The 27373-nt window shown below is 44.1% G+C and overlaps 3 protein-coding genes across 5 annotated transcripts; 2 read left to right on the top strand and 1 right to left on the bottom strand.

Moving 5' to 3' along the window:
- Positions 1-542: 542 nt before the first annotated feature.
- mrpl37 (mitochondrial ribosomal protein L37) lies at positions 543-6225 on the top strand. The gene is made up of 7 exons (XM_021589683.3): positions 543-1096; positions 1281-1464; positions 1662-1777; positions 2086-2271; positions 2398-2552; positions 5406-5609; positions 5822-6225. The coding sequence occupies exons 1-7, from the start codon at positions 715-717 to the stop codon at positions 5897-5899; spliced, it is 1305 nt and encodes a 434-aa protein (XP_021445358.1). The 5' UTR covers positions 543-714; the 3' UTR covers positions 5900-6225.
- A 106-nt stretch (positions 6226-6331) lies between these two features.
- Positions 6332-21457, top strand: LOC110508834 (acyl-coenzyme A thioesterase 11-like). Of its 3 annotated transcripts, XM_090224962.1 has the most exons (17): positions 6332-6437; positions 7164-7272; positions 11695-11889; positions 14647-14716; positions 14939-14999; positions 15133-15234; positions 15401-15536; positions 17476-17629; positions 18242-18361; positions 18623-18761; positions 18924-18979; positions 19093-19159; positions 19532-19615; positions 19806-19939; positions 20108-20272; positions 20402-20528; positions 20663-21457. In XM_090224962.1, the coding sequence occupies exons 3-17, from the start codon at positions 11724-11726 to the stop codon at positions 20843-20845; spliced, it is 1764 nt and encodes a 587-aa protein (XP_090081088.1). In that variant the 5' UTR covers positions 6332-6437; positions 7164-7272; positions 11695-11723; the 3' UTR covers positions 20846-21457. The 3 variants fall into 3 exon arrangements, with proteins under 3 accessions (XP_090081088.1, XP_021445354.2, XP_090081089.1); XM_021589679.3 differs by lacking the exon at positions 7164-7272; XM_090224963.1 differs by lacking the exons at positions 7164-7272; positions 11695-11889 and having other exon boundaries at positions 6373-6437.
- Positions 21256-26538, bottom strand: fam151a (family with sequence similarity 151 member A). The gene is made up of 8 exons (XM_021589682.3): positions 26237-26538; positions 25809-25957; positions 25373-25522; positions 25003-25165; positions 23156-23380; positions 22889-23028; positions 22380-22514; positions 21256-22194 (listed from the first exon to the last, which is right to left on the bottom strand). Exons 2-8 carry the CDS (start codon positions 25915-25917, stop codon positions 21569-21571), a joined length of 1548 nt encoding a protein of 515 aa, XP_021445357.3. The 5' UTR covers positions 25918-25957; positions 26237-26538; the 3' UTR covers positions 21256-21568.
- Between the last annotated feature and the right edge of the window lie 835 nt (positions 26539-27373).

Here is a 27373-nt window from a genome sequence, read left to right as displayed (position 1 = left end):
AACTGTAACTCAGTAAAATCATTGAAATTGTGGCATGTTGTGTTTATATTTTTGTGATATCAGTGTTACTTTTGTCTGAAAAGTTACAGATGGTTCTGAAGCAGTAATTTTTTCCTGATTTCCTGATATTGTGTGTCTGTAAAAAGCATAAAAACTAGGTTGAGCCTTGCCCATCTATATGAAATAATACAAACTTAACCTAAAGGTTAAATAAAAAATCATCTTAATTTTTGTTATCTCAATTAAAGAACATGAACATACATGACTCTGATTGTGTTTGACATCATGACTGGAATTACATTTATCAAATGTGACAATTCCGACAGTACAATGTCACCAGACTTAGATCAAATGAAGTTCTCTATTTCCATCCAAAAATATGAAAAGGCCATACTTCTCATCAAAGTATTCACATATTTGATATAATTGAACAGATAAACGAATACACTATTTCTCACCTGTCAAAATGCATTTTCCTACCACCAAGTATTGTGAAAGTAGAAAAAGGACGCTTTCATTTTTGGACAAGGCCTATTTTGCATGTGGGTTCCACTCCCATCCTGCTGGAGGCGGTAGTATACCACCCCGGTCGTTTACCAATTGCTTTGAACCTCAGTGCTGGTGAAAAAGATGGCGGCGCCCTACGGTGATACGTGTAACGAGAAGATGCTTTAGATAATTATTAATTTATAAAGATAAATAATACTTAGCAACATGTTTAAAGAAACTGCACAACGTTTTAAGGCCGCAGCTCCTTTGCTTGCAAAAACGACGCTTTGGAAAGAAGTAAGAATCAGCTCGACACATGGAGGGAGCAGTGTCCACGGGCATCGATATTTCAATGTCACCTGCAGTTTATGTGCGAAGGTACCGCCGAGAAAAAAGCCGCGAGTCAAGGTGGACATACCCGGACTCGAGCGCATTACCTATGGCGATAGAATGCACTATGTCCCTGGGTTGGCAAAGCCCTCTTTCCCTACCTGGGTGCGAGACTGGAACGACCCCTCTCATTATTATGCGCCGAAAGAGGAAGAAATGCCACTCCATAAAGAGAAGTCTTGCTTCATATTTAACCAAAGGACAAACGCACTTGAAGGTATTTTATATTAAAGTTCTATAAACTGTTGGCTCCTATTATTGATCCTGTATTAGACAAAAGGAAGATATCAGTCAACAAAAGAGATGCCACTAAATGTAAATTGGAGGCCAACATATAGAAATCAATAAATCTAATGAATCAATTGTGTGTATTCTCTTTAATATTTATTCCTATGTTACAGGTGTCAGGCAAGCACTGTGGCTCACTAAATCCAAGCTGACAAATGGACTTCCGGACCAGGTTCTGTCATTGGCTGAGAATGAAGCCAATCAGATTGAAAACCAGGATGAGCGAGTTCAGAATGCCATCAGGCATGCTCGCTTCTGGGACACCACAGAGGAACGACCGTCCAGAGACAATTTCTGGTGAGTCTAGTCTACCACTACTCAGATGAACGCAAACAAACTAGTCCATGACCCATAATTGTCTTTGACTGGTGTCACAGGTTTTCATTCACATCAGAATCATAAAATACATGGCTGGGCCAGCTTGGGTCTCTGAACATTAATTCCACTGTCTCTGTGCTGACATGTGGCATCTCTCTTCTGTCCTTTGTCTCTAGCGTGGCTTTGCTGAGGAGCCTGATCCACCTGTGTGGGAGCCTGCAGGTCAGTCATCCTGGGCTTGGCAGGAGGATCCTGGCAGAGAAATACAGTCTGGCTGCCACATGGAGCAGAGGTAGGCCCGTGACCCCTGATGTCATTCAATAGCATTATGCAATAGTGGTAAATACAGTATTATACTGGACTTTGAATGTATTTGTTGTTTTAGTGTTACTGAAATAACACTATTGCCCATCTCCTCATCAAGTTGTACCCAGTCCAAAATCAACCCCTAAGCCCCACTAGTAGGTAACGTGTCCAGGGCCCATTATTTAATATCTATGAGATAGACAGGATAGCCACAGTACATAGGCTACTACTACACACCATTGACTAAAAGCTTAGCTGTTTTATCTCAACTCTTCCTGGCCACCTGTCCTCCAGGTGAAGACTTGTTCCAGGTGCGAGGGCAGAATGGGTTGCTGCTCAACAGCATGGCCCCTCTCCCAGTGCTTGCTGGGAAAGAGGAGGTCCAGAGCACGGCCGACCATGTCCTGGAGACGTTCTACCCAATCTCTCCCACCATCGACCTGCAGAGTGTCCAGGTCTACGAGGAGCAGAACCATACAGGCAATACTACTGTTTGTCAATCAACCAGTCATTACAGCTACAGATCCATACAATTTGTATGTAGAACAATGGAAATGTTGAATTCAGGTCAGGAATGAACTCACAATAAAACCTCTGTTCCTTCAGGCTTCAAGGACGACTACCCTTACCCTCATGCCCACACCCTCTTCCTCCTGGAGGCAGGAGACACCCCTGTCACTCTCCTTCCTGAGCAGCTCCGTGCTAAGATGATCATGTTTGCCTTTGGGAACGCCCTGGCTCGTGCTCACACACTCCACGGGGTAAAGGCTGTTTGTAACCTTACACGTAAATTAATTACATAATGGTATAATGTCCAATACTTTATTACACAGGGGTAGTAGTTACACATTTGTAACAGAAATGATAAAAAGTGATTGAATGGGAAAGAGATCTGATGGTTGCTTACGGTGGCAGACTTACAATTTGGCAGAAGAGGCAATTGCGACAGGCCTCACATCAGCAAGGCCCCCCCCCCCATGCTCTGCTCGAGACCCCCCAACCCGAGACCCGCTGTCGTGGGCTGCTCAGCTCATCGCTCTCATTCTCTCTTGCTTTAGTTTATGAATTCATACAGACGAAAAATAATTCATAAAATATCAATCATTTATTTCCATACATATATTTCATATCAATATTAATACAATTCTAGTTTTTCTTATACTAGTAGAAACAAGTGCCATTAATCACCCACGGACTGGTTCATAATAATGGACTATTCCACCCTGACAGAGTTCCCATGCATTGTTCCACACAATATGATTGCAAACGTGACTTTCATTGAAATTAAGCTGCAACAATGAACACATCCTCCACCGATTTCTCCCGTCACTGATTTTGTATGTGGGTCACGTGTCTAGTCTTGAGCGATTAACCTACATTTCTGTGATTTTTCTTCTCTGTTTTAACAACCAATTGACCGATGTCTGTTCAATTATTTGAAATCCATTTCATTCTGTTTTTTTTGTTAGCTCAATGCGCACATTGCACAGTTTCTCTAGAGATTAACTGTGCAATGTAGTAGGGAGTTTCCAACAGGCCAATATTTTTCACAGTTTACCGACAATGACCATAATTCATTGCACATCTTGTCCGGTCTGTTTCTTTTACACCTACTACAGAAGAGACCGAATGCATGATCGTGAGGTGATCTAGAGAGCAGCTGTTGCTTCGTGAGGTATCTCTACCTGAAAATACATTATCGAAATGATTGATAGTTGGTATTCAGGAGTCATATAAGTATGCCTTATTTACTATGAACAACTACAAAATAGTCATATTTCAGACAGCACACAGTAGGCATCAGCTCTATAGAGATGATGACTTGGAAATAAATAATAAAGTCATCAAATAAAACAAATATACAGAACTGAAATATTTTATTAAAGTAATGTGAATAAATTATGATAATCACGACTACAAAAAGTAAACCAGCTACGTCACGGACACCGACGTCACTTTTCCAGACAAATTATTCACTTTATTTGCCTACATTGAGGATAATACAGTGCCACCGCCGCAGCTCGCTAAAAAGGACTGCGCCCTCTCCTCAGTGGCCGACGTGAGTAAAACATTTAAAGTTGTTAACCCTCGCAAGGCTGTCCCAGACGGCATCCCTAGCCGCGTCCTCAGAGCATGCACAGACCAGCTGGCTGGTGTGTTTACGGACATATTCAATCTCTCCCTATCCCAGTCTGCTGTCCCCACATGCTTCAAGATGGCCACCATTGTTCCTGTACCCAAGACGGCAAGATAACTGAACTGAATGACTACCGCCCTGTAGCACTCACTTCTGTCATCATGAAGTGATTTGAGAGACTAGTCAAGGATCATATCACCTAGACCAACTTCAGTTTGCATACCGCCCCAACAGGTCCACAGACAATGCAATCGCCATCACACTGCCCTATCCCATCTGGACAAGACCTGTGTAAGAATGCTGTTCATTGACTACAGCTCAGCATTCAACACCATACTACCCTGTAAGCTCATCATCAAGCTGGAGGCCCTGGGTCTCAACCCTGCCCTGTGCAATATTGGGTCCTGGACTTTCTGAAGGGTTGCCCCCAGGTGGTGAAGGTAGGAAGCAACATCTCCACTTTGCTGATCCTTAACACTGGGGCCCCACAAGGGTGCATGCTAAGCCCCCTCCTGTACTCCCTGTTCACCCACGACTGCGTGCCCATGCACGACTCCAACTCAATCATCAAGTTTGTAGACGACACAAAAGTTGTGGGATTTTGCTTGTCACCCAAAACCCCAACAAACTTTTACAGATGCACAATCGAGAGCATCCTGTCGGGCTGTATCACAGCCTGGTACGGCAACTGCACCGCCCTCAACCGCAAAGCTCTCCAGAGGGTGGTGCAGTCTGAACAGTGCATCACCGGGGGCAAACTACCTGCCCTCCATGACACCTACAGCACCCAATGTCACAGGAAGGACAAAAAGATCATCAAGGACAACAACCACCCGAGCTACTGCCTGTTCACACTGCTACCATCCAGAAGGCAAGGTCAGTACAGGTGCATCAAAGCTGGGACCGAGAGACTGAAAAACAGCTTCTATCTCAATGCCATCAGACTGCTAAACAGCAATCACTAACTCAGAGGCTGCTGCCTACATTGAGACCCAATCACTGGACACTTTAATAAATGGATCACTATTCACTTTAAACAATGCCACTTTAATAATGCTTACATATCTTCCGTTACTCATATCATATGAATATACTGTATTTTATACCATCTATTGCACCTTTCCTATGCCGCTCGGTCATCGCTCATCCGTATATTTATATGTACATATTCTCATTCACTCCTTTAGAATTGTGTGTATTGGGTAGTTGTTGGGGAATTGTTAGATATTACTGCACTGTTGGAACCAGAAGCACAAGTATTTCGATACACTTGCATTAACGTCTGCTAACCATGTGTATGTGACCAATACAATTCGAAGCAGTCACTACCATCATGAAAATTGTATTAATTGTTTTATTCTGTGTTACAGCATTCATCCCACATAATGCATAGTGCATAAAAAAAAGATTAAAATATAATTGAACCAAAACCAAACGCTCAGCACTATTGTTTAACCTCTCTTCCCCCTCCCTTCAGACTAAGCCTGGGGTGCTGGAGCAGCCCATAGTGGTCCAGTCGGTGGCCACCAACGGCCGGATGTTCCAGTATGTGGTGTTCCAGCTCAACACCACAGACCTGCAGGCTGACGAGGGGGTCAAGAACCAGGTGTGGGTGGAGAATGACCAGCTGCTGTACGACTTCGCCAAGGTCCGCCCCCTCATCAAGAAGAGGGTGGTGCAGGTAAGAAATACTTTGTTTCTTTCTTTCTTTGTCTCTTTTCAAAAGTTATATAATCAAACAGTTATAAAATACACTGTACACCTTTATATTGTCCCACATCTGAAATGGATAGTAACAGGGAATCCATTTTACTTAGTAGCTTAGATTTTATACAAATGGTATTTCAAACATCAATATGACCAGGTTTTGTTCTCTCTGCTTTCCCCCTGCAGATTCCACCAGGTCTATCTGGGTACAAGCCTGAAACCTTCCAGAAGTTCCTGTCCCTCTATCTGCATGGAGCTGTGTGAACTAGCTACATTAAACGGCACCAAAACAACAATGTTCCACTATTCATAACCTTCCTTTTTCTACTGGCATTACTGTAATATCTGAAAAGTGACCCTAGATACTCTAGCTCATCAGAGTCAAACGTTTCATTGCGTTTCTCTACCCTCGGCTCAGTTTTGAATTACATCTGTAGAAGAGGATTGTGATCCATATCTCTTATTGCTTAAGAAAATGACCAAAATAGCAATGTGGAAATGTAGCTATGTATGTCATTATGACAAACTCATTATTTTGAGATGCGTAATTTGTTTCCAGAATTGATTAAATGGATACAGATGTCACACAATGAAATGTGCTGTTGAAATGATCCCTTCCGCCTTAAAATGTGGTTTGGGTGGGAGGTGGTGTTGGCAGCAGTAGCCATTTCATGCTGCACCTTGTCCTACCACGCTGTCATAACAAGCTGAAACGCGCCCGAGATAGTCTACACTGTACATGGGTAGAGTGCACAATCTAAAAAGCCCAATGCGATATTCCTGTGCGTGTTATAACTTTGAGGTAAGTTCATCGACAAAAGCACCAGACCGTTCTTTGTGTCCTCGCTGCTCTGTTGCCATTGTGTTGATTTGTTACGTTTGGTCTGGTATGATATTAATTTGTGGATGTCCATCCATTTCGTATGATATGTTACGATTTCCAATTTGTTGTGGCTAACATTAGCTAGATGCCTGGGTCATTCCTATCGCCCGGTGCCCCCAGGAAATATCACCTTATTTAGTGTAAAATGTGGATGCCAAAGGGCTTTAAATATCAAGTTAGGTGTCCTTTACTATAAAAACGCAAATACATGGATGTCGAAGTGAATTGTATGCATTTTGTTTTTAGTGTGTGTCGGCGTTTTTACCATTTCCCCGGCTGCTATTCATCAATTTCTGATAAATATTAGCTATTAAATGCACTGAAGAAAAATGGAAACGCAACATGCAAAGTGTTGGTCGCATGTTTCATGGGCTGAAATAAAAGATCCCAGAAACTTTCCATACACACACAAGGCGTATTACTCTAAAATGTTCTGCACAAATTTGTTTACATCCATGTTAGTAAACAATTCACAGGTGCACCTTGTGCTGGGGACAATAAAAGGCCACTCTTTAATGTGCCGTTTTGATACACAACACAATACCACAGATGTCTGCAGGAATGTCCACAAGAGCTGTTGCCAGATAATTGAATGCTAATTTCCTACCATAAGCCTCAAACTTTTTTTTCTTTTTTTTTTATCAGTTTCTCCTCGCAACTGCAGACTACTTGTAACTACGCCAGCCCATAACCTCCACATCTGGCTTCTTCACTTGTGGGATTGACTGAGACCAGCCACAACTGATGAAACTGGGTTTGCACAATTTAATAATTTCTGCATAAACGGTCTCAGGAAAGCTCATCTGCATGCTCGTCGTCCGCACCAGGGTCTTGACCTGACTGCAGTTTGGCGTCGTAACCGACTTCAGTGGGCAAATGCTCACCTTTGCTGGCCATTGGCACGCTGGAGAAGTGTGCTCTTCACGGATTAATCACGGTTTTAACTGTACCGCGCAGACGATAGCGTGTATAGTGTTGTGTGTGCGAGTGGTTTGCTGATGTCAGCGTTGTGAACTGAATGCCCCATGGTGGTGGTGGGGTTATGGCATGAGCAGGCATAAACTACGGACAACGAACACAATTGGATTTTATCAATGTCAATTTGAATCCACAGAAATACAGTGATGAGATCCTGAGGCCCATTGTCGTGCCACCATCACTTCATGTTTCAGCATGATAATGCATGGCCCCATGTCGCAAGGATCTGTACACAATTATATTGAGCATGTGTGGGATGCTCTGGATCGATGTGTACGACAGCGTGTTCCAGTTCCCGGCAATATCCAGCAACTTCGCACAGCCATTGAAGAGGAGTGGAACGACATTCTACAACTCTATGCGAAGGAGATGGGTTGTGCTGTATGAGACAAATGGTGGTTACACCAGATACTGACTGGTTTTCTGATCCACATCCCAACCTTTTTTTTGAAGGTATCTGTGACCAACAGATGCACATCTGTATTCCCAGTCACATGAAATCCATAGATTATTCTACATTGTAGAATAATAGTGAAGACATCAAAGCTATGAAATAACACATATGGAATCATGTAGTAACCAAACACATGTTAAACAAATCAAAATATATTTGAGATTCTTCAAAGTAGCCACCCTTTACCTTGAAAGCTTTGCACACTCTTGGAATTCTCTCAACCAGCTTAATGAGGTAGTCATCTGGAATGCATTTCAATTACAATGTAGAAAATAGTAACAATAAAGAAAAACCCTTGAATGAGTAGGTGCGTCCAAACTACTGACTGGTACATATATACTTTTCCTGAAAAACTTGAGGACCAAAAGGCACCGCATGGTAGGAATGACCAGGCAAACACTAATTGTTAGGGGTTAAGGTTTTTTATTTATCTAGGCAAGTCAGTTAAGAACAAATTCTTATTTACAATGACAGCCTAGGACCAGTGGGGTAACAGCCTTGTTCAGGGGTAGAATGACAGATTTTTCTTCCCCCTTGTGTGCTGTCCTTCTGGTAGCTTTATGGGCCTTGCACAGCTGGTGAGCAATCAGCCCTTGGTTACTCACCAGCTCCCAATCAGCCCCAATTAGTCCTGACCGGAGAGCCCGTCGAGACCTGGCACGTCCAGCAGATGGAGCCATCGCCTCGTGATGTACACTGCGTCTGTCACCAGGCCTTGACAAGTCTCCCCCTGGTGGCTGACCTGCTGTACGCCACACCTGATTCTGGGGTCCATTCTTCCTCGCTGTCAGTGTCCTAAAGGGGTCATTGTCCTCGCTATCAGAGAGTATGCTCCATTAGACTACTTTCACCTATAGAAAGTCCCTGTGTCTATTGCCTGTGAATGTCAGTGGATATTTTAGCAAAAACATTGACTAAGGCCATCATTTTACATTATTTTACATCTTTCATTGAGCATGATTTTGCCCTGAAAGGTATCCAAACTGCACAACGTTGCCCTGAGGCAAAAAAAAATGGTAGCCTAACTGCACAACGTTGCACTGAGGAAACAAAAAAACCTATCAAATATGGTTCTTTAGAGGTTTCTACACAATGTACATATTTTTTTTATTGCCATGTTATCTCTAATTAAACATGCAAAATAATGAAATGTATCTGACCTTTTGCTCAGACCATGTGCTTACATCGCTCTGCGAAGGCCCCTGCCCCAATTGAAGCATCATACCAACTTCTGCACCTCATTGGATTGTTTACAGACATGTCATCACATATTTTCATGTGTAGGAATTTGAAAATAGTAATATGGGGGATGTGAGGGCCAAAAAGTGTATTTGCTGCCTGAGGGAAAAGATGGGCAGTAGAGAGTTAAGGGAAGGGTTAGCTAACATCCTAAGACTAAGTAGTTGCAAGTAGCTAAAACGTAGTAAGGAGTTGCAACGTTTATAATTAGCGAAAGATCTAGTTTTCAGTTGAGATTCAAACACACAACCTTTGGGTTGCTAGATGTTTGAATTGTACACAAAACCCATCCATCCTCCTTTCATTTTCTCCTTTCAAGTAAACCTATGTCTTCTGTCACCACAGCGAATGCAACATACACTACCAAAAGTATGTGGACACCTGCTCGTCGAACATCTCATTCCAAAATCATGGGCATTAATATGGAGTTGGTTCCCCCCTTTGCTGCTATAAGATGTTGGAACATTGCTGCGGGGACTTGCTTTCATTCAGCCACCAGCGCGTCAGTGAGGTCAGGCACGGATGTTGGGTCGATTAGGCCTGGCTCGCAGTTGGTGTTCCAATTCATCCCAAAGTTGTTTGATGGGGTTGAGGTCAGGGCTCTGTGCAGGGCAGTCAAGTTCTTCCTCACCAATCTCGACAAACCATTTCTGCATGGGACCTCGCTTTGTGCACAGGGGCATTCTCATGCTGAACAGGAAAGGGCCTTCCCCAAACGGTTGCCACAAATTTGGAAGCACAAAATGGTCTAGAATGACATTGTATGCTGTTTCCTTAAGATTTCTCTTCACTGGAAACAAGGGGCCTAGCCCGAACCATGAAAAACTGCCCCAGACCATTTATCTTCCTCCACCAAACTTTGCAGTTTGTACTATGTATTGGGGCTGGTAGCATTCTCCTGGCATCCTCAAAACCCAGATTTGTCTCCAGATGGTGAAGCGTGATTCTTCACTCCAGAGAACGTTTTTCCACTGCTCCAGAGTCCAATAATGGCGAGCTTTACACCACTTCAGCCGACGCTTGGTATTGTGCCTTGTGAGGCTTGTGTGCGGGTGCTCGGCCATGGAGACCCATTTCATGAAGCTCCCGAAGAACAGTTGTTGTGCTGACGTTGCTTCCAGAGGCCGTTTGGAACTCAGTAGTGAATGTTGCAACCGAGGACAGACAATTTTTGCGCACTACGCGCTTCAGCACTCGGTGGTCCCGTTTTGTGAGCTTGTGTGGCCCACCACTTTGCGGCTGAGCTGCTTTTGCACCTAGACTTTTCTACTTCACAATAACAGCACTTACAGTTGACCGGGGCAGCTCTAGCAGAGCAGAAATTTGACGGACCGACTTGTTGGAAAGGCGGCAATAATGCCACGTTGAAAGTTACGGAGCTCTTCAGTAAGGCCGTTCTACTGCCATTGTTTGTCTATGGAGATTGCATTACTGTGTGCTCGATCTTATATCTGTCAGCAACGGGTCTGGCTGAAACAGCCAAATCCACTAATTTGAAGGTGGTGTCCACATACTTTTGTATTAATAGTATAGCATACTAATTTGAGTGTCCCAGATTTTAGTTTACTATGTTACATCTAGCCTATGAGACCAGACTGGTACTTTGGAGTGAACTTTTCTCTGTAGGTAGCAAACTGGCACCCCGAGTGAACTTCCATTCTAGCCAAGTACCTCAAATCCACAATAATTATTTGAGTGCAGACCAGAATCTGTCAATTCTTAAGCCTATGTTTGTCCTCTGTTGCCTTTCTTGGATTACTGAAATCCATACATTTTAATAAAACATGAATCAAATACAACCACCGACTGTTTCCTCATTACTGTTACTCTAAGATGGCAACTCATCGCAAATGTGCCAATTGAATCTTAACAAGGTGAAACAGTCGGCGGTTGTATTTGATTAACATTTTATTAAAAAGTAGGTATTTTAGCAAACAAAGAAAGGCATGCATCTACAGAGGACAAACAGGTACACAGTAAGGGTTTTAGAATGGAAATGTTTTCGGTATTGACTGCATGGTGCCTCGGAGTCGGAGGTTCATTAAAAATATTATAGTCTACGCTCAACTCCGTACGTGGAATCATCGTAGAGGTGAGATACTTAGCTATGCCCATTTATGCTGGTAGCTCAGATAGTTTAGCTATACACTTATAGTCTTGATATGAAAATATGCTGCTTAACTTTATACGACGGTACTTTAAGCTGTAAAATAGAATGAACTAGCGTTGCTATTTAGTCAGCTATGTTAGGGGAAGCTCCTATACCAGAACAAGATTTTTGCAATCACTGTGCAATAATCTGTCACATCTCCTGTGTAGATTTGAGGTTGGGTATGTCATGGGGCAGGCAAGGACTACTGCCACAGAGTTTTCTTTGCTATTGCTCTGTATTCTTCCTAAAAAATTATTATTCTATAGCCGAATTTTGCATGGATAACATGTTGGTCACTAAGTCACTCAAATGAAATGCATTTTCATTGACCAACATTATATTACCTTTCCTAGAGAGGAGACATAAGATCTGAGACCCTAAGATGAGCAGACCACAGGATGAGTTGGCAGAGGAGGGGGAGGAGGTGTTCAGGAACCTTACAGAGGTAAAGAAGAGCCAGATAGTGATGCCCTGCCATGCCAACCACCGGCAGGAGCTCAGTGTGGGTCAGCTGCTCAAATGGATGGACTCTACAGCCTGTCTTTCAGGTGTGTGTGTCTGTCTGTGTCTGTGTTCTCACTCACAATGGGCTTGTGGGAATGGCCTATTGATCCAGTTTTGGATTGAACGATATCTCATACACACCCGCATCATGTTCAGTAAGGCCTTTGCATAGACGGAGATGGCATAGTTTTTCACTATGAAACATGAACACAATGTAACACTAATATTTTGTGACACTGACTCTTACACTCACTAGAACCAACACACTTCGCACACAAGGCTAAGTGTGTTGTAATGTTGAGCAGTAGCGGGCCGGGTACCTGAAGGCTGACTTTGGTTGTCAATTGAACAGTGTTTATATCAGAGCTAAGGATAAGACCCAGATGCAGACAGTTCAAACCACAGAAGTTTATTTACAAAACCGGGGACAGGCAAATGACAGGTCAAGGGCAGGCAGAGGTTGGTAATACAGGGCCGAGTCCGTAAGCTGCAGGCAGGCTCAGTGTCAGGTCAGGCAGAATGGTCAAAACCGAGTATGGAAAAAACACGCTGGTGGGCTTGATGAGACCAGACGAACTGGCAACAGACAAACAGAAAACACAGGTATTTTTTTATTTAACCTGTATTTAACCAGGTAGGCTAGTTGAGAACAAGTTCTCATTTACAACTGCGACCTGGCCAAGATAAAGCAAAGCAGTGCGACACAAACAACAACACAGAGTTACACATGGAATAAACAAACATACAGTCAACACAATAGAAAAAAAATAGTCTATATACAGTGTGTGAAAATCAAGTGAGGAGGTAAGGCAATAAATAGGCCATAGTAGCGAAGTAATTACAATTTAGCACATTAACACTGGAGTGATAGATGAGCAGATGATGATGTGCAAGTAGTGATACTGGTGTGCAAAAGAGCAGAAAAGTAAATAAAAACAATATGGGGATGAGGTAGGTAGATTGGGTGGGCTATTTACATATTGACTATGTTCAGCTGCAGCGATCGGTTAGCTGCTCAGATAGCTGATGTTTAAAGTTAGTGAGGGAAATATAAGTCTCCAGCTTCAGCGATTTTTGCAATTCGTTCCAGTCACTGGCAGCAGAGAACTGGAAGGAAAGGCGGCCAAAGGAGGTGTTGGCTTCGGTGATGACCAGTGAGATATACCTGCTGGAGCGGGTGTTGTTATCGTGACCAGTGAGCTGAGATAAGGCGGAGCTTTACCTAGCATAGACTTATAGATGACCTGGAGCCAGTGGGTCTGGCGGCGAATATGTAGCGAGGGCCAGCCGACTAGAGCATACATGTTGCAATGGTGGGTGGTATAAGGGGCTTTGGTAACAAAACGGATGGCGCTGTGATTGCATTGAAGCTCGTTTGGAGGTTAGTTAACACTGTCCAAAGAAGGGCCAGAAGTATACTGAATGGTGTCGTCTGCGTAGAGGTGGATCAGGGAATCACCCGCAGTAAGAGCCACATCGTTGATATATACAGAGAAAAGTTGGCCCGAGAACTGAACCCTGTGTTACCCCCATAGAGACTGCCAGAGGTCCGGACAACAGGCCCTCCGATTCGACACACTGAACTCTGTCTGCAAAGTAGTTGGTGTATAAATGCACAGGGGATAATGGGGAAAATGGGTGACACCTGGAGGGGGGTGGAGGCAAGCACAAGAAAGGTGAAACAGACCAGGGTGTGAAAATTTCCTCCGACACATTGGTGCGGCTGGCTTCCGGGTTAAGTGGGCGGGTGTTAAGAAGCGCGGTTTGGTGGGTCATGTTTTGTAGGACTCATGGCTCAACCTTCACCTCTCCCGAGCCCCGTTGGGGAGATGCAGCAATGAGACAAGATCGTAATATCACGAAATTGGGGAGAAAAAGGGGGTAAAACTTATTTTTTCAAATAAAATAGTAACACGAGGAATCAATACACAGTGAATAAAAAATAACAATAACGAGTAAAAATAACATGGCTATATAGAGGCAATACCAGTACCAAGTTGGTATGCAGGGATACGAGGTAATAACATGGTTATATACAGGGAGTACCAGTACCGAGTTGGTATGCAGGGATACGAGGTAATAACATGGTTATATACAGGGAGTACCAGTACCGAGTTGGTATGCAGGGATACGAGGTAATAACATGGTTATATACAGGGAGTACCAGTACCAAGTTGGTATGCAGGGATACGAGGTAATAACATGGTTATATACAGGGAGTACCAGTACCGAGTTGGTATGCAGGGATACGAGGTAATAACATGGTTATATACAGGGAGTACCAGTACCGAGTTGGTATGCAGGGATACGAGGTAATAACATGGTTATATACAGGGAGTACCAGTACCGAGTTGGTATGCAGGGATACGAGGTAATAACATGGTTATATACAGGGAGTACCAGTATCGAGTCGATGTGCAGGGATATGAGGTAATAACATGGTTATATACAGGGAGTACCAGTACCAAGTTGGTATGCAGGGATACAAGGTAATAACATGGTTATATACAGGGAGTATCAGTATCGAGTCGATGTGCAGGGATATGAGGTAATAACATGGTTATATACAGGGAGTACCAGTACCAAGTTGGTATGCAGGGGTACGAAGTAATAACATGGCTATATAGAGGGAATACCAGTACCAAGTTGGTATGCAGGGGTACGAGGTAATAACATGGCTATATAGAGGGAATATCAGTACCAAGTTGGTATGCAGGGGTACGAGCTAATTGAAGTAGCTATGTACATACACCCTCTAGGCGACAGAAAGTGACAAGTCACTGTGTTCTTACTCACAACAGCTGAAAGGCATGCTGGGTGTCCTTGTGTCACCGCCTCGGTCGATGACATCCACTTTGAACACACTATTGGGTAAGTGTCTGTGTGTTGATTCACCTTCCTTATTATAAGTCATCAAAGTCGTTCTGGACTTTGTTCTTTGACAAGAAGCCTTGGTCTGTGTGGTATACCCTTACACATTAGACATACAGTAAAGAACTGGAGCCACAGCTTAGATTCTGGATTTGTTATTTTTACCATGCCTAGTGTGGTTGACATAATACACTAGTGGAAATGGGTGTGTGTGTTTTTCAGGGTTGGACAGGTGGTCAACATCAAGGCCAAAGTCAACCGAGCTTTCAACACCAGCATGGAGGTCAGGCCATGTTCAAACCCTATAACACCTTAATAAAACCTAGAGTTTTATCCTAACGGATGGATTTCCGGCTGGACAAATAGTTGAATTCCTGTGATTTTTATCCTTTGTGATGCTTTGTGTGTGTCTCAAGGTTGGCATCGTGGTGAACTGTGAGGACCTGTTCAGCGATAGCCACTGGAGGGTGTGTCAGGCATTTGCCACGTTTGTCACCCAGCGCACTATGGGAGGAAAGGTGAGATTTGATTGGGGACATAGTGTGTGGAAGAACGTGGATGAAAGGATACAGATGGTGTGTAAGAGTTGATGTTGAGTAATGTTGAGTTGACTGTGTGTGTGTGGGTGAGTGCGTGCGTGCATTTGTGTGTGTGTTTGTGTGTGCGCGTGTGTTCACTCCACAGGTGCAGCTGCGTCCGTTGGTCCCCCGTACTCAGGCGGAGCAGGTGGAGCACAGCCTAGCAGCTGAGAGGAGGAGGATGAGGCTGGTCCACGCTGACATCATGAAGGACCTGCTCACCAACAGGGCCTTTCAACAAGGTCAGTCGCCGTGGCAATGACCTCTGCAAGAGGACTATTATCACTATTGGACCTGTAATGGTGTATGACACTTTATGCCACAGTGAATTCGGAAAGTATTCAGACCCTTTGACTTTTTCCACAATTTGTTAGGTTACAGCCTTGTTCTAAAGATGACAAAATTAATGTATTTTTATCTACACACAATACCCCATAATGACAAAGCGAAAACAGGTTTTTAGAATTTTTTTCAACTTTATAAAACAAAAAAAACAGAAGTAGCTTATTTGCTCCTGAGTGGCGCAGCGGTCTATATCAGTGTTAGAGGTGTCACTACAGACCCTAGTTCGATTCCAGACTGTATCACAACCGGCCGTGATTGGGAGTCCCATAGAGCGGCATACAATTGGCCCAGCGTCGTCCAGGTTAGGGTTGGCCGTGGTAGGCCATCATTGTAAATAAGAATATGTTCTTAACTGACTTGCCTAGTTAAATAAAGATAACATGTACATAAGTATTCAGACCCTTTGCTATAAGACTCGAAATGGAGCTCAGGTGCATCCTGCTTCCATTGATCATCCTTGAGATGTTTCTACAACTTGATTGGAGTCGACCTGTGGTAAATTAAATTGATTGGACATGATTTGGAAAGGCACACACCTGTCTACATATGGTCCCACAGTTGACAGTGCATGTCAGAGCAAAAAACAAGCAATGAGGTTGAAGGAATTGTCCGTAGAGCTCTGAGACAGGATTGTGTCTAGGCACACGTCTTGGGAAGGGTACCAAAACATTTCTGCAGCATTGAAGGTCCCCAAGAACACAGTGGCCTCCATCATTCTTAAATGGAAGAAGTTTGGAACCACCACCACTCTTCCTAGAGCTGGCCCCCCGGCCAAACTGAGCAATCGGGGGAGAAGGACCATGGTCAAGGAGGTGACCAAGAATCCAATGGTCACTCTGACAGAGTTCCAAAGTTCCTCTGAGGAGATAGTTGAACCTTCCAGAAGGACAACCATCTCTGCACCACACCAGCAATCAGGTCTTTATGGTAGAGTGGCCAGACGGAAGACACTCCTCAGTAAACAGCACATGACCGCCTGCTTGGAGTTTGCCATAAGGCACCTAAAGCCTCTTAGAGCATGAAAAACAAGATTCTCTGGTCTGATGAAACCAAGATTGAACTCTTTGGCCTAAATGCCAAGTGTCACATCTCGAGGAAACCTTGCACCATCCCTACAGTGAAGCATGGTGGTGGCAGAATCATGCTGGGGGGGATGTTTTACAGCGGCAGGGACTGGGAGACTAGTCAGGATTAAGACAAAGATGAACAGAGCAAAGTACAGAGAGATCCTTGATGAAAACCTGCTCCAGAGCGCTCAGGACCTCAGACTGGGGCCAAGGTTCACCTTCTAACAGGACAACGACCCTAAGCACACAGCCAAGACAATGTAGAAGTGGCTTCGGGACAAGTTTCTGAATGTTCTTGAGTGGCCCAGCTAGGGCCAAAACTTGAACCCAATCGAACATCTCTGAAGAGACCTGAAAATGTCTGCGCAGCGACACTCTCCAACCTGACAAAGCTTGAGAGGTTCTGCAAATACAGGTGTGTCAAGCTTGTAGCGTCATACCCCAGAAGACTTGAGGCTGTAATCACTGCCAAAGGTGCTTCAACAAAGTACTGAGTACAGGGTCTGAGTACTTATGTAAGTCTGATATTTCAGTTATCCATTTTTTATACATTTGCAAACATTTCTAAAAACCTGTTTTGCTTTGTTATTATGGGGTATTGTGTGTAGATTGATGAAAGGAAAAAACACAGTTTAGAATAAGGCTGTAACTTAACAAAATGTGGAAAAGGTCAAGGGGTCTGAATACTTTCCAAATGCACTGTAAGTAATGTTGAGTTTGTGTGCTGACAGGTGCTGTAATGACCTGTGTGTTTATGTGTGTGTGCTAGTGGAGGTCCAGGAGGCTGAGAAGGCAGTGCCAGCAGAGAGGACGCAGGTAGAGAGTGTAGAGTTGGTTCTCCCTCCTCATGCCAACCACCAGGTCAACACGTTCGGAGGACAGATCATGGCCTGGATGGAGAACGTGGCTACTATCGCTGCTAGGTACCCCCCACACACACACACACTGCTGAACAATAAATCAAATGGCCACCCGGACTACCGGGCCACCCCAAACGGACTATTTACATTGACCCAAAATCCCCCCGCCGCCCTCTGTTTTTACATTGCTGCTACTCCGTTTATTATCTATGCTTAGTCACTTTACAAATGACCTTGACTAACCTGTACCCCCGCATATTGACTCTGTACCAGTACCCGCTGTATATAGCCTTGTTATTGTTATGTAATTTTCTTGTTACTTCTTTAACTTTAGTTTATTTAGTAAATATTTTCTTAACTCTTCCTGAACTGCACTGTTGGTTAAAGCCTGTAAGTAAGCATTTCACGGTAAGGTCTACACTTGTTGTATTCGGCGCATGTGACAAATTAAAATTTGACACACACACTGTTAAACAAGAACAGAAAACACCACACAAGCAGAGTGTGATAAGAATGTAATTACACCGTATTGTAACATCTTCGTCTTCATCCTTCTCATCTTCCTCCTCCTTCTCTCATTCCTCTGCTCCCTCTTCTCACTCCTCCTCTTCTTCCCCCTCCCTCCTCCACCTCTTCCTCCCCCTCCCTCCTCCACCTCTTCCTCCTCCTCTCCAGTCGTCTGTGTAACGCCCACCCCACCCTGCGGAGCATTGACATGTTCCATTTCAGGGGTCCCTCACAAGTGGGCGACCGGCTGGTCCTCAAAGCCATCGTAAACAACGCATTCAAGAACAGGTGAGCTTTAAATCATATACTTTATAAAGCAAGGCTATAAATTGGTTTGACTGTGACAGTTTTCTGTATTTGAGTCTTTCAAATCAATGGTGATAAGGATCGGGAGAACTTGTGCTCACATTATTGATTGATTTATTGAGTAATTGTTTGATTTATCGAGTAATTGTTTGATTAATCTTGGATAATTCAAATTTCAGTCATTAACTTACATTGGAATGTTGAGTTGACCTGAGATGGTCATGTGTCCCTGTGATGTCGCAGCATGGAGGTGGGCGTGTGTGCAGAGGCCTATCAGGGGGAGGAGCCTCTGAGGCACATCAACAGCGCCTTCATGACCTTTGAGGTCTGCGACAGGGATGGCAAGCCCTGCACGTTGCCAAAAATACAACCTGAACCCCTGGTCAGAGTCAACCAGTTCTCATTCAAATTTGAGTGAAATTAGATTTAAAAATTATATACATTCCTATTTAGATTTATATTAGCAGTTAATGAACAGTAACTACCTAAGGAGCCTATTTCATAGTATGGTCCTCCTGTCTTATTTAACCTCTTTCACTGACAGGAGGGAAGGAGACGGTATCAGGAGGCCATCGCTAGAAAGAAAATACGACTTGACAGGTGAAGAGAAGGATACTTCCTCTGAGTAACTTTAATTGTGACTGCAATGTAGCCTGCAAAGTGTGTGGTGCACACAATAGAATATTGTAACAGATTTCTGTGTGTCCATTCAGGAAGTACATAATATCCTGCAAGCAGACCGAGGTGCCCTTATCTGTACCGTGGGACCTCAGCAACCAGGTAAAGGACGACAAGAGACCTTAACGTCAAACAGTACTGAATACACCCTCTGGTTCTCACTCAACATAGCAGTTGAAACAGTTTAGAATAGTACATAGGTTAGAGTTGAAATGTTGATTAAGATCCAAGATTGATCTAGAATGATTAGCACATCTTAGTCACGAGTAAGACCAAAGGTCATACATTTTATGGACTGTCCAATCACTTGGGCCTTGAAATCAATTATAAAATGTATCGCCAGGTGATAGCGTGAGTGCTAAAGTGCTATGTCATGTCTAACTCTCCCAATGAACACGTTGTGCTTACTGTGTTTGAAGCTGAACAAGTGTCAAATGGGAACAATAACTTTGAATGCATTTTGAATGGCTGCAGGTGTACCTGAGCTACAACAACGTGTCTGCTTTGAAGATGCTGGCTACCAGAAACAACTGGGTGTTAAACTCTGAGAAAAACAAGGTGAGCTGGGTTGAGACTTTTATTTAGGCCATCCACAAGGCATAATGGATAGGGAGCCACTGTGGGACACAGGCTATAGCCTCGAGGGACCAGAGTTTTTCTCGATCACAGTGCCAAACTAGGAAATACTCTGGGCTCATGTTAAATTCAGGACTAATCATGGCTTATGTAATCCCCCTCTGGCCCACAGGTGAGCCTGTATACCCTGGAGCAGAAGCAGGTGTTGAGTTTTAAGATTGAGTTTGAGGCAGACGTCCCGGCTGAGAGGGCCTTCATGGTGCTCTCTGACCTCAGCAAGAGAGTGGAGTGGGATCCAAACTACGAGTGGGTATCTTGGGAATCTGTATGCACAGACAGACAGACCGACACACACACAAACACAGGACCCTCTCTTAAGTGGCGTATAAGGCCTCAAGAGTATACAGAGCAGCCTCCCGCACTGCATAGTCTGTGTCACTGGCTTCTCCTGATTTCATGACTTTCCCTGTGTAGGAGGTGTGAGCTGATTCGTAGGGTGGACGATGATGACTTTCTGTACCGCGTGGTGACTCCCTCCATATGCCGGGGTGGGGTCAGTTGCAGCTCTTCAGCCAATCAGGGAGGGATGGTCCAGGACTTCATTCTCCTGGCCTCCAGGAGACCACCGTGTGACAGCGGGTGAGTGGCAGACTGACGGGCGGGCAGACTGACTGACGGGCAGGCAGACAGGCAGGCCAGACCAGACCAGACAAGACAAGACAAATAGAGAGACAATGTGATAGAAATATTTTTATTTTTATTTTCAAGGGACCCTTATGTTATTGCTCTGCGTTCGGTCACTCTACCCACACACCCTCCTACAGAGGGCTACAACAGAGGGGAGGTGCTGTGTGCCGGCTTCAGCATCATGGAGGTCTCCAACACTGTATCCAAGGTAAGAAAGTGTGCAACCAGTAACAAATTGTTTGCCCAATGTGTTTAGTCTCTTGAATTACCACTGGTACAATGACCATGACCGATGGCAACTTTAATGATGAGGACAACTCCTATCCTGCTCGGCCCTCCTAGATCTCCTACTTCAACCAGGCGTCTCCCGAGGTCCTGCCCTACATCTCCACAGACATCGCCGGGCTCTCCTCCAGCTTCTACAGCACCTTCTGCACCTGTAGTACCTTCCTCCAGGACAACAGGGACAACCCTACCCCCAAAGACCAACCACCCTCCTCCACACTGAATAGTACACTACTGTAATCCCCTATCCTCACCACACCTGACCCCCTCACCCTCAATGAGTATTGTGCTGATGGATTTAACAGACTGCCATTAGATGATCTGATGAAGTTCAAGTCTTCTTTTATTAGACTGAATAATGTAAGGAGCCTGTTCATAAATATGTTTGTGCTGTCTTGCCAACTCCTATGGCCATTGACAATGACCGTAAAATATATCTGGGACCAGGCTAATGAAAGAGGAGCATCTACAGCAAACATTTTTGGGGCGCTGATGGTTTTTAACAATGTTTTGCATCTCCAATTATAACATGTGAAAATTATATGAGATGTAAATTGTATTTTAAGTTTTCCAGAGAATGAATACTAACGAGATGTTTTTTTTTACTGAGAAGAGCTCTGTATTTTCAGAATACAGAAAGTAACACTGCATTTGATGTCAGATGTGTTTTATTATGTTTTTTATGACGAGACATTCAAATGTTTCAGCCAAGTTACACATAAGATAAGAATATCATATCTTAAACTACAGGCATTAAAGTTATTTATATATATATATAAAACAATTGAAACTACAAAGATGATTGTACAAAATTATTGCTAACAATTTTACAATAAATATATTACAATTAAATTGAATGGTTGTTTTTCATTGGTTTTTATTTACTTTAAATACAACAAAAGATTAGATGAAAATGTAGCAAACTGTCATTTAAGAGGTCTTCACATCTTAGACCAGTAGTTCTCAGTTATAAAAAAACAAGCTTCTGTCTTTGCTCCCAGAGAGGTTGGCCATGATTGCCTGTGGTCCTGCCTCCTCATCAATCCCACTTTCTATCCCGGTCTCCACTGTAAGTGAGTACCTTGACTGCACCTCCCGAATCCTTCTCTGTCCCTCCACAGATCTCCCCAGTGGCTCCGCCCTCACCTGCAGGGACACAGCCTGCCACACCTCCTTCAGTAAAACCTCCATGTCATCCACCATGGCCCTGTTATACCCCTCCCTCAGGACTTCAAGAGGCCAGCTGGGGGCCAGGGTCACATAGGGGAACACCTGGTTGACTGTGTGGAGGAACTCCCTCCCAGAGATGTAGCCCTGGGTCTGGAAGGCTCCATGGGACAGAGCCATGTTGACCCAGACGGGGCGGTACAGGAGGTCGCTGTGGTAGGCTGAGCTGAGCAGGTGGAGAGAGGGTTCCAGCTGGCTCTGGGACTGGATCCTTAAATAGATACCAAAGGGTTTTGGAGAGGCCAGAACCAGGTTCAGGGAGTCCTGGAGAAGGAACTCTGGACGGGAGCCATCCACCACTGGGACCCCAGGCTGGGCGGAACCAGATCCTACTGGAATGATGAGCATGCCACTGGCACTGTCTGCAACAGATTATGAATCCATCAGGAGATTTGACCGCTGTATTCAATATTCAACTCTAGACAGTATGAATGTCACTGAACAAAAAACAAAAATATCTGTATAAAACCTATCATTGCAATTCTCTAAGGTTGCCATTTTGGGTTACACCCGCACCCTTCATCATCATCATCATCATCACTCCTACCTGACAGCAGAGAAAGCAGTGAGGCTCTGTCTGTGACTGTGTTCCACTGGATGTACAAGCCATCTCTATATTTCGGCTGGAAATAGTCAATCAGGTCTCCTCCAGGGTAGAACCTCCTCTGCCGATCTCTTTGCTCTACAATCACACAAACAACTCAGTCCTGTTTACATTAATATCAGGATGGACTGGTTGGAAATACCATTTGTTTTTTACTAGTTGTTGTTGAAAATGATTTTGAAATACATTTTCAAGACAGGAATGTAGAATGGTAATACTAATAATGAATAAGCTAATGATAATGATTCGTATGACTGTACATAAGTCATAAATGGTTCTCAAAACTCTCCTCAGGGACCCCCAGCTGCTCCATGTGTTTGATCTATTCCAGAGCTAGCACAGCTAGCACAACATGTCAACTAATCCTGAATCGGGTTAACTAGTTCAGAGCTACAACAAAATTCTGAAACGTCTGGGGGTCCCAGAGGAGAGTTTCACAGGGTTTGACTTACTGGCAGCTTCTTTAAACTGGGACAGGACAGGTTCATATATGTCATAGTAGACTCGCTTAGGGTTGGTGTTGTCTCTGACGAACAGCAGGTCATTCACACTGGGGTTCTTTTCCTGGCTCTGCCACAGAGTCAGACTGAACCTGTACACAGGGACAGACAGCTTATCTCATTGTCCACCATTCAGACAAGTGTAACCTTCATCAGTGTGATTGGAAGATATGAAAGTCACGACTAGATCAATTACTGTATAGGAGCTGTTCTAGTTACTTTGGTGACTGGCTGAGTAACCAGCTGATGTGAGGCCATCCGTTCTTGGCCATGAGCGCGTGGACGGGGAAGGTAACTGTCTGAGGGACATTTTTGATGATGGCGTACATGTCCTCCACCATGGCCTGTGTGTAGGTGACGTTTGGGAACTGGGGCAGATACAGAACTGCCCATCCAGGAGAGATGGTCACGTCTGGAAAACTCTGCTGGATCATGGCCAAGAACCTGCATGGAGACAGGAAAGTTGGGTATAATTAGTATAATTCTAATCCTAATTGTCCCTAGAATTTTTAAGCAAACAGCTGGAGGCAGGGCTTTCTCCTATAGAGCTCCATTTTTATGGAACGGTCTGCCTACCCATGTCAGAGACGCAAACTCGGTCTCAACCTTTAAGTCTCTACTGAAGACTCATCTCTTCAGTGGGTCATATGATTGAGTGTAGTCTGGCCCAGGAGTGGGAGGGTGAACGGAAAGGCTCTGGAGCAACGAACCACCCTTGCTGTCTCTGCCTGGCCGGTTCCCCTCTTTCCACTGGGATTCTCTGCCTCTAACCCTATTACAGGGGCTGAGTCACTGGCTTTACTGGGGCTCTCTCATGCCGTCCCTGGAGGAGGTGCGTCACCTGAGTGGGTTGAGTCACTGATGTGGTCATCCTGTCTGGGTTGGCGCCCCCCCCCCCCCCTTAAGTTGTGCCGTGGCGGAGGTCTTTGTGGGCTATACTCAGCCTTGTCTCAGGATGGTAAGTTGGTGGTTGAAGATATCCCTCTAGTGGTGTGGGGGCTGTGCTTTGGCAAAGTGGGTGGGGTTATATCCTTCCTGTTTGGCCCTGTCCGGGGGTGTCCTCGGAGTGGGCCACAGTGTCTCCTGACCCCTCCTGTCTCAGCCTCCAGTATTTATGCTGCAGTAGTTTATGTGTCGGGGGGCTAGGGTCAGTTTGTTATATCTGGAGTACTTCTCCTGTCCTATTCGGTGTCCTGTGTGAATCTAAGTGTGCGTTCTCTAATTCTCTCCTTCTCTCTTTCTCTCTCTCGGAGGACCTGAGCCCTAGGACCATGCCCCAGGACTACCTGACATGATGACTCCTTGCTGTCCCCAGTCCACCTGGCTGTGCTGCTGCTCCAGTTTCAACTGTTCTGCCTTATTATTATTCGACCATGCTGATCATTTATGAACATTTGAACATCTTGGCCATGTTCTGTTATAATCTCCACCCGGCACAGCCAGAAGAGGACTGGCCATCCCACATATGCTCTCTCTAATTCTCTCTTTCTTTCTCTCTCTCGGAGGACCTGAGCCCTAGGACCATGCCCCAGGAATACCTGACATGATGACTCCTTGCTGTCCCCAGTCCACCTGACTGTGCTGCTGCTCCAGTTTCAACTATTCTGCCTTATTATTATTCGACCATGCTGGTCATTTATGAACATTTGAACATCTTGACCATGTTTTGTTATAATCTCCACCCGGCACAGCCAGAAGAGGACTGGCCACCCCACATAGCCTGGTTCCTCTCTAGGTTTCTTCCTAGGTTTTGGCCTTTCTAGGGAGTTTTTCCTAGCCACCGTGCTTCTTCACCTGCATTGCTTGCTGTTTGGGGTTTTAGGCTGGGTTTCTGTACAGCACTTTGAGATATCAGCTGATGTACGAAGGGCTATATAAAATAAATTTGATTGATTGATTGAGTATGAGACTGATTCAAACTCTGAGATCCTGTTAGATCTCCAAGTCAGACAGTGACATGCAATAAAGCACTGATCTGTATTGTAAAATGAGTTTGCTGAAGCATAAAGCAAAACATGCAGGTCTGAGATTTGGCTAATACGATTTGCTCTTTCCTTGCTACTCACTCAGGTCCGTCGATGACAGGCCAGAAGGCTGGGACGTTTGGCCCAGGGAGGATGTCAGCGTTCAGCCACACCGGCCGGTTGATGCCTTTAGTCTGGTTCTTCATGCTCAGGATGCCCAGAGAGGGAGTCACCGCCTGGATGCATTTGAAGTCCAGCTTTATGCCTGAAGGAGTCAGTTGTATTACAGACATGTTGTACGTAATACGAAAGCACATCAGATTTCATGTGATTATGCATAGCTTAGATCCTTTTGGATAATTGATTGACTTTATAGATTGGTACTAAAGGACCAGAAGAAACTGTTTCACGAGGCTCTAACTGATATTTAGAGTTGAATTGATATCTGAAGTCTTATTGCTAGGTTTGATACCTTTCTTTGACTGGAGCACAGCATCCAGCCACTGGTCCAGAGTGTTGTCACTGTAGACAGCAGGAGGATGAGCCATGATGGGGATGGTGGTCACGTTGACTGTAGCGTATCCCTGCACAGTCACATCAGCCTCCAAAACCATGATAGAACCTAGAGAGGGGGACAGAACAGGGTTGTGTTCACTATCCACCAAACGGATTCAAACGGACTGAAACAGTGAGGGACTACCTGAATGTGTCCAATAAGAAACACTCTTTTTAATTTTCCATTGGGAAATGTTTTGCTACGGTGTGTCCTAAGTGAATGCTACTGCAAATCCCCTCTGTACACTGTCAAATGTAGACTTAATGTTGACACTTTCTGTACCATACCTGCTAAGGTTACATAGAATTCATAGAATTCTGAGAACAATGCATCTTTTATTTTTTTAAATTACTTTGCAGTGCTATGTTCATCTCTGACTTGTTGTTGGCACGGTGATACCAGGTGGCGTACAGGGCGTCTCTCTCCCTGATGTCTCCAGTTTGGACGAGGAAGTCCAGCATGTCTCCATCAGTAGGGAACGGCAGGATCGTTTCAGATGCCCTACCAGTAGGCACAGGAACAGTTATCTTCTCGTCACAGATGATTAGCTATCGTAACCTGTAGCCCTTATCGATATGGAAACTGCAGTTATAGTGATCAAGATACAAGTAAGGCGTAACATGGTTTACAGTAGATACAAACGCCATTTCAACATTATTAACAAAAATATTGAAAGTGTTAAAATCAACAGATTATATATTTCAATTGATTATTATGCTGATTAATTTGTATTCTGGGATCAGTAGGTAAATAACTGTTGATTGTATTTTTTTTATTTACCTCCATTTTGAGTCAGGAGAACAGAGGTGATGATGATGACCAGAAGCAGCACAAGCAGAGCAATACAGACACACAGCATGATCAACTGTTCTTTAGTAAAGTATCGACAATATCTCCTCAGGTCTTCATTCTCTTCTTCCTCTTTCTTCTTTCCTTCTTCATACATTTTCTCTGTCTTTTCCTCCTCAATGAGATCTCAAAGCTGTGACAAGTGCAGTCAGATTCAGTGCAGACAGGCAGGCAGACAAGGACTGTTGGACTGTTGTCGAGTGAGAGAAAGTGTAGTGTTTTATAATGAGTGAACACGTTTGTGTATGTGTGTGTGTGTGTGTGTGTGTGTGTGTGTGTGTGTGTTCTACTTTCCTACACAGTCCAGCCAATGAGTGTTATCTATGGACCAGAGATCACAGTGATTTCACAGAGCAGATAAAGAGAATACAGGGTAGTATCTTACCTCTCTCATCTCATTCTTATGACGCTCTACCCTTGGATTCCGAGAGAACTAGCCTATAGTTTTTTCACGGGTCAAGGATGAACTTAGAAGATAAACGTGTGGTGGCCTAATGATTTACAACCAAATACATTTCTCAAACTGATGGATTAATTATTTATACACTTTTATCTGAAGATATTTATTGATAACTACAGGTGTGATATGGAGTTGATTGTCCAGCACATCGTATTCTAATGTCATTATCAGTTAATCAGAACAACATTGTTATTGTCCAGACAACAGGGTTGTGTTTATTATGGCATGCAACAGAAAACGTAAAAATATTTTGCAACGTAAAACAAAAATGTACGTTTCTAACTGGACTAGTCAAGGTAATCCCTCTCTGTTTCAATCCATTTTCTTCCATTTGGTGCCTAATGAACATGACCCAGTGCTTCACTGCTGAATCCTGTGAAGGACAGACAGTTCCATACTGCACCAACAGCATACCCACTGGGCACACACTGGTTGAATCAACGTTGTATCCATGTAATTCAAACAAAATTACGTTGAACCAAAGTGGAATAGACGTGGAATAGACATCTGTGCCCAGTGGGTATTTTGACCATGCTAAACCAGCCTGGTCTCATAGACTAGATGTATCATATTAAACGTATTAAATAGAATTAAATTAGAATGATATG

Source organism: Oncorhynchus mykiss, chromosome 28 (assembly GCF_057628025.1).
Source record: "Oncorhynchus mykiss isolate SJ-2025 chromosome 28, ASM5762802v1, whole genome shotgun sequence".
Lineage (NCBI taxonomy): Eukaryota > Metazoa > Chordata > Actinopteri > Salmoniformes > Salmonidae > Oncorhynchus > Oncorhynchus mykiss.
Note: the sequence above shows the minus strand (reverse complement) of the source record. Positions and strands in the feature narration are given on the sequence as shown.

Coding starts and splice junctions, on each gene's coding strand:
- fam151a (XM_021589682.3), bottom strand. CDS start 25,917: ATGCTGGACTTCCTCGTCCAAACTGGAGACATCAGGGAGAGAGACGCC. Junction 23,029..23,155: donor TTACTCAGCCAGTCACCAAA/GTAACTAGAACA, acceptor CCCTGTGTACAG/GTTCAGTCTGACTCTGTGGC. Junction 22,515..22,888: donor CCAGTTTAAAGAAGCTGCCA/GTAAGTCAAACC, acceptor GTGTGATTGTAG/AGCAAAGAGATCGGCAGAGG.
- LOC110508834 (XM_021589679.3), top strand. CDS start 11,724: ATGAGCAGACCACAGGATGAGTTGGCAGAGGAGGGGGAGGAGGTGTTC. Junction 18,362..18,622: donor AACAACGCATTCAAGAACAG/GTGAGCTTTAAA, acceptor GTGATGTCGCAG/CATGGAGGTGGGCGTGTGTG. Junction 19,616..19,805: donor TAAACTCTGAGAAAAACAAG/GTGAGCTGGGTT, acceptor TCTGGCCCACAG/GTGAGCCTGTATACCCTGGA.
- mrpl37 (XM_021589683.3), top strand. CDS start 715: ATGTTTAAAGAAACTGCACAACGTTTTAAGGCCGCAGCTCCTTTGCTT. Junction 2,272..2,397: donor CGAGGAGCAGAACCATACAG/GCAATACTACTG, acceptor CTGTTCCTTCAG/GCTTCAAGGACGACTACCCT. Junction 2,553..5,405: donor GTGCTCACACACTCCACGGG/GTAAAGGCTGTT, acceptor CCCTCCCTTCAG/ACTAAGCCTGGGGTGCTGGA.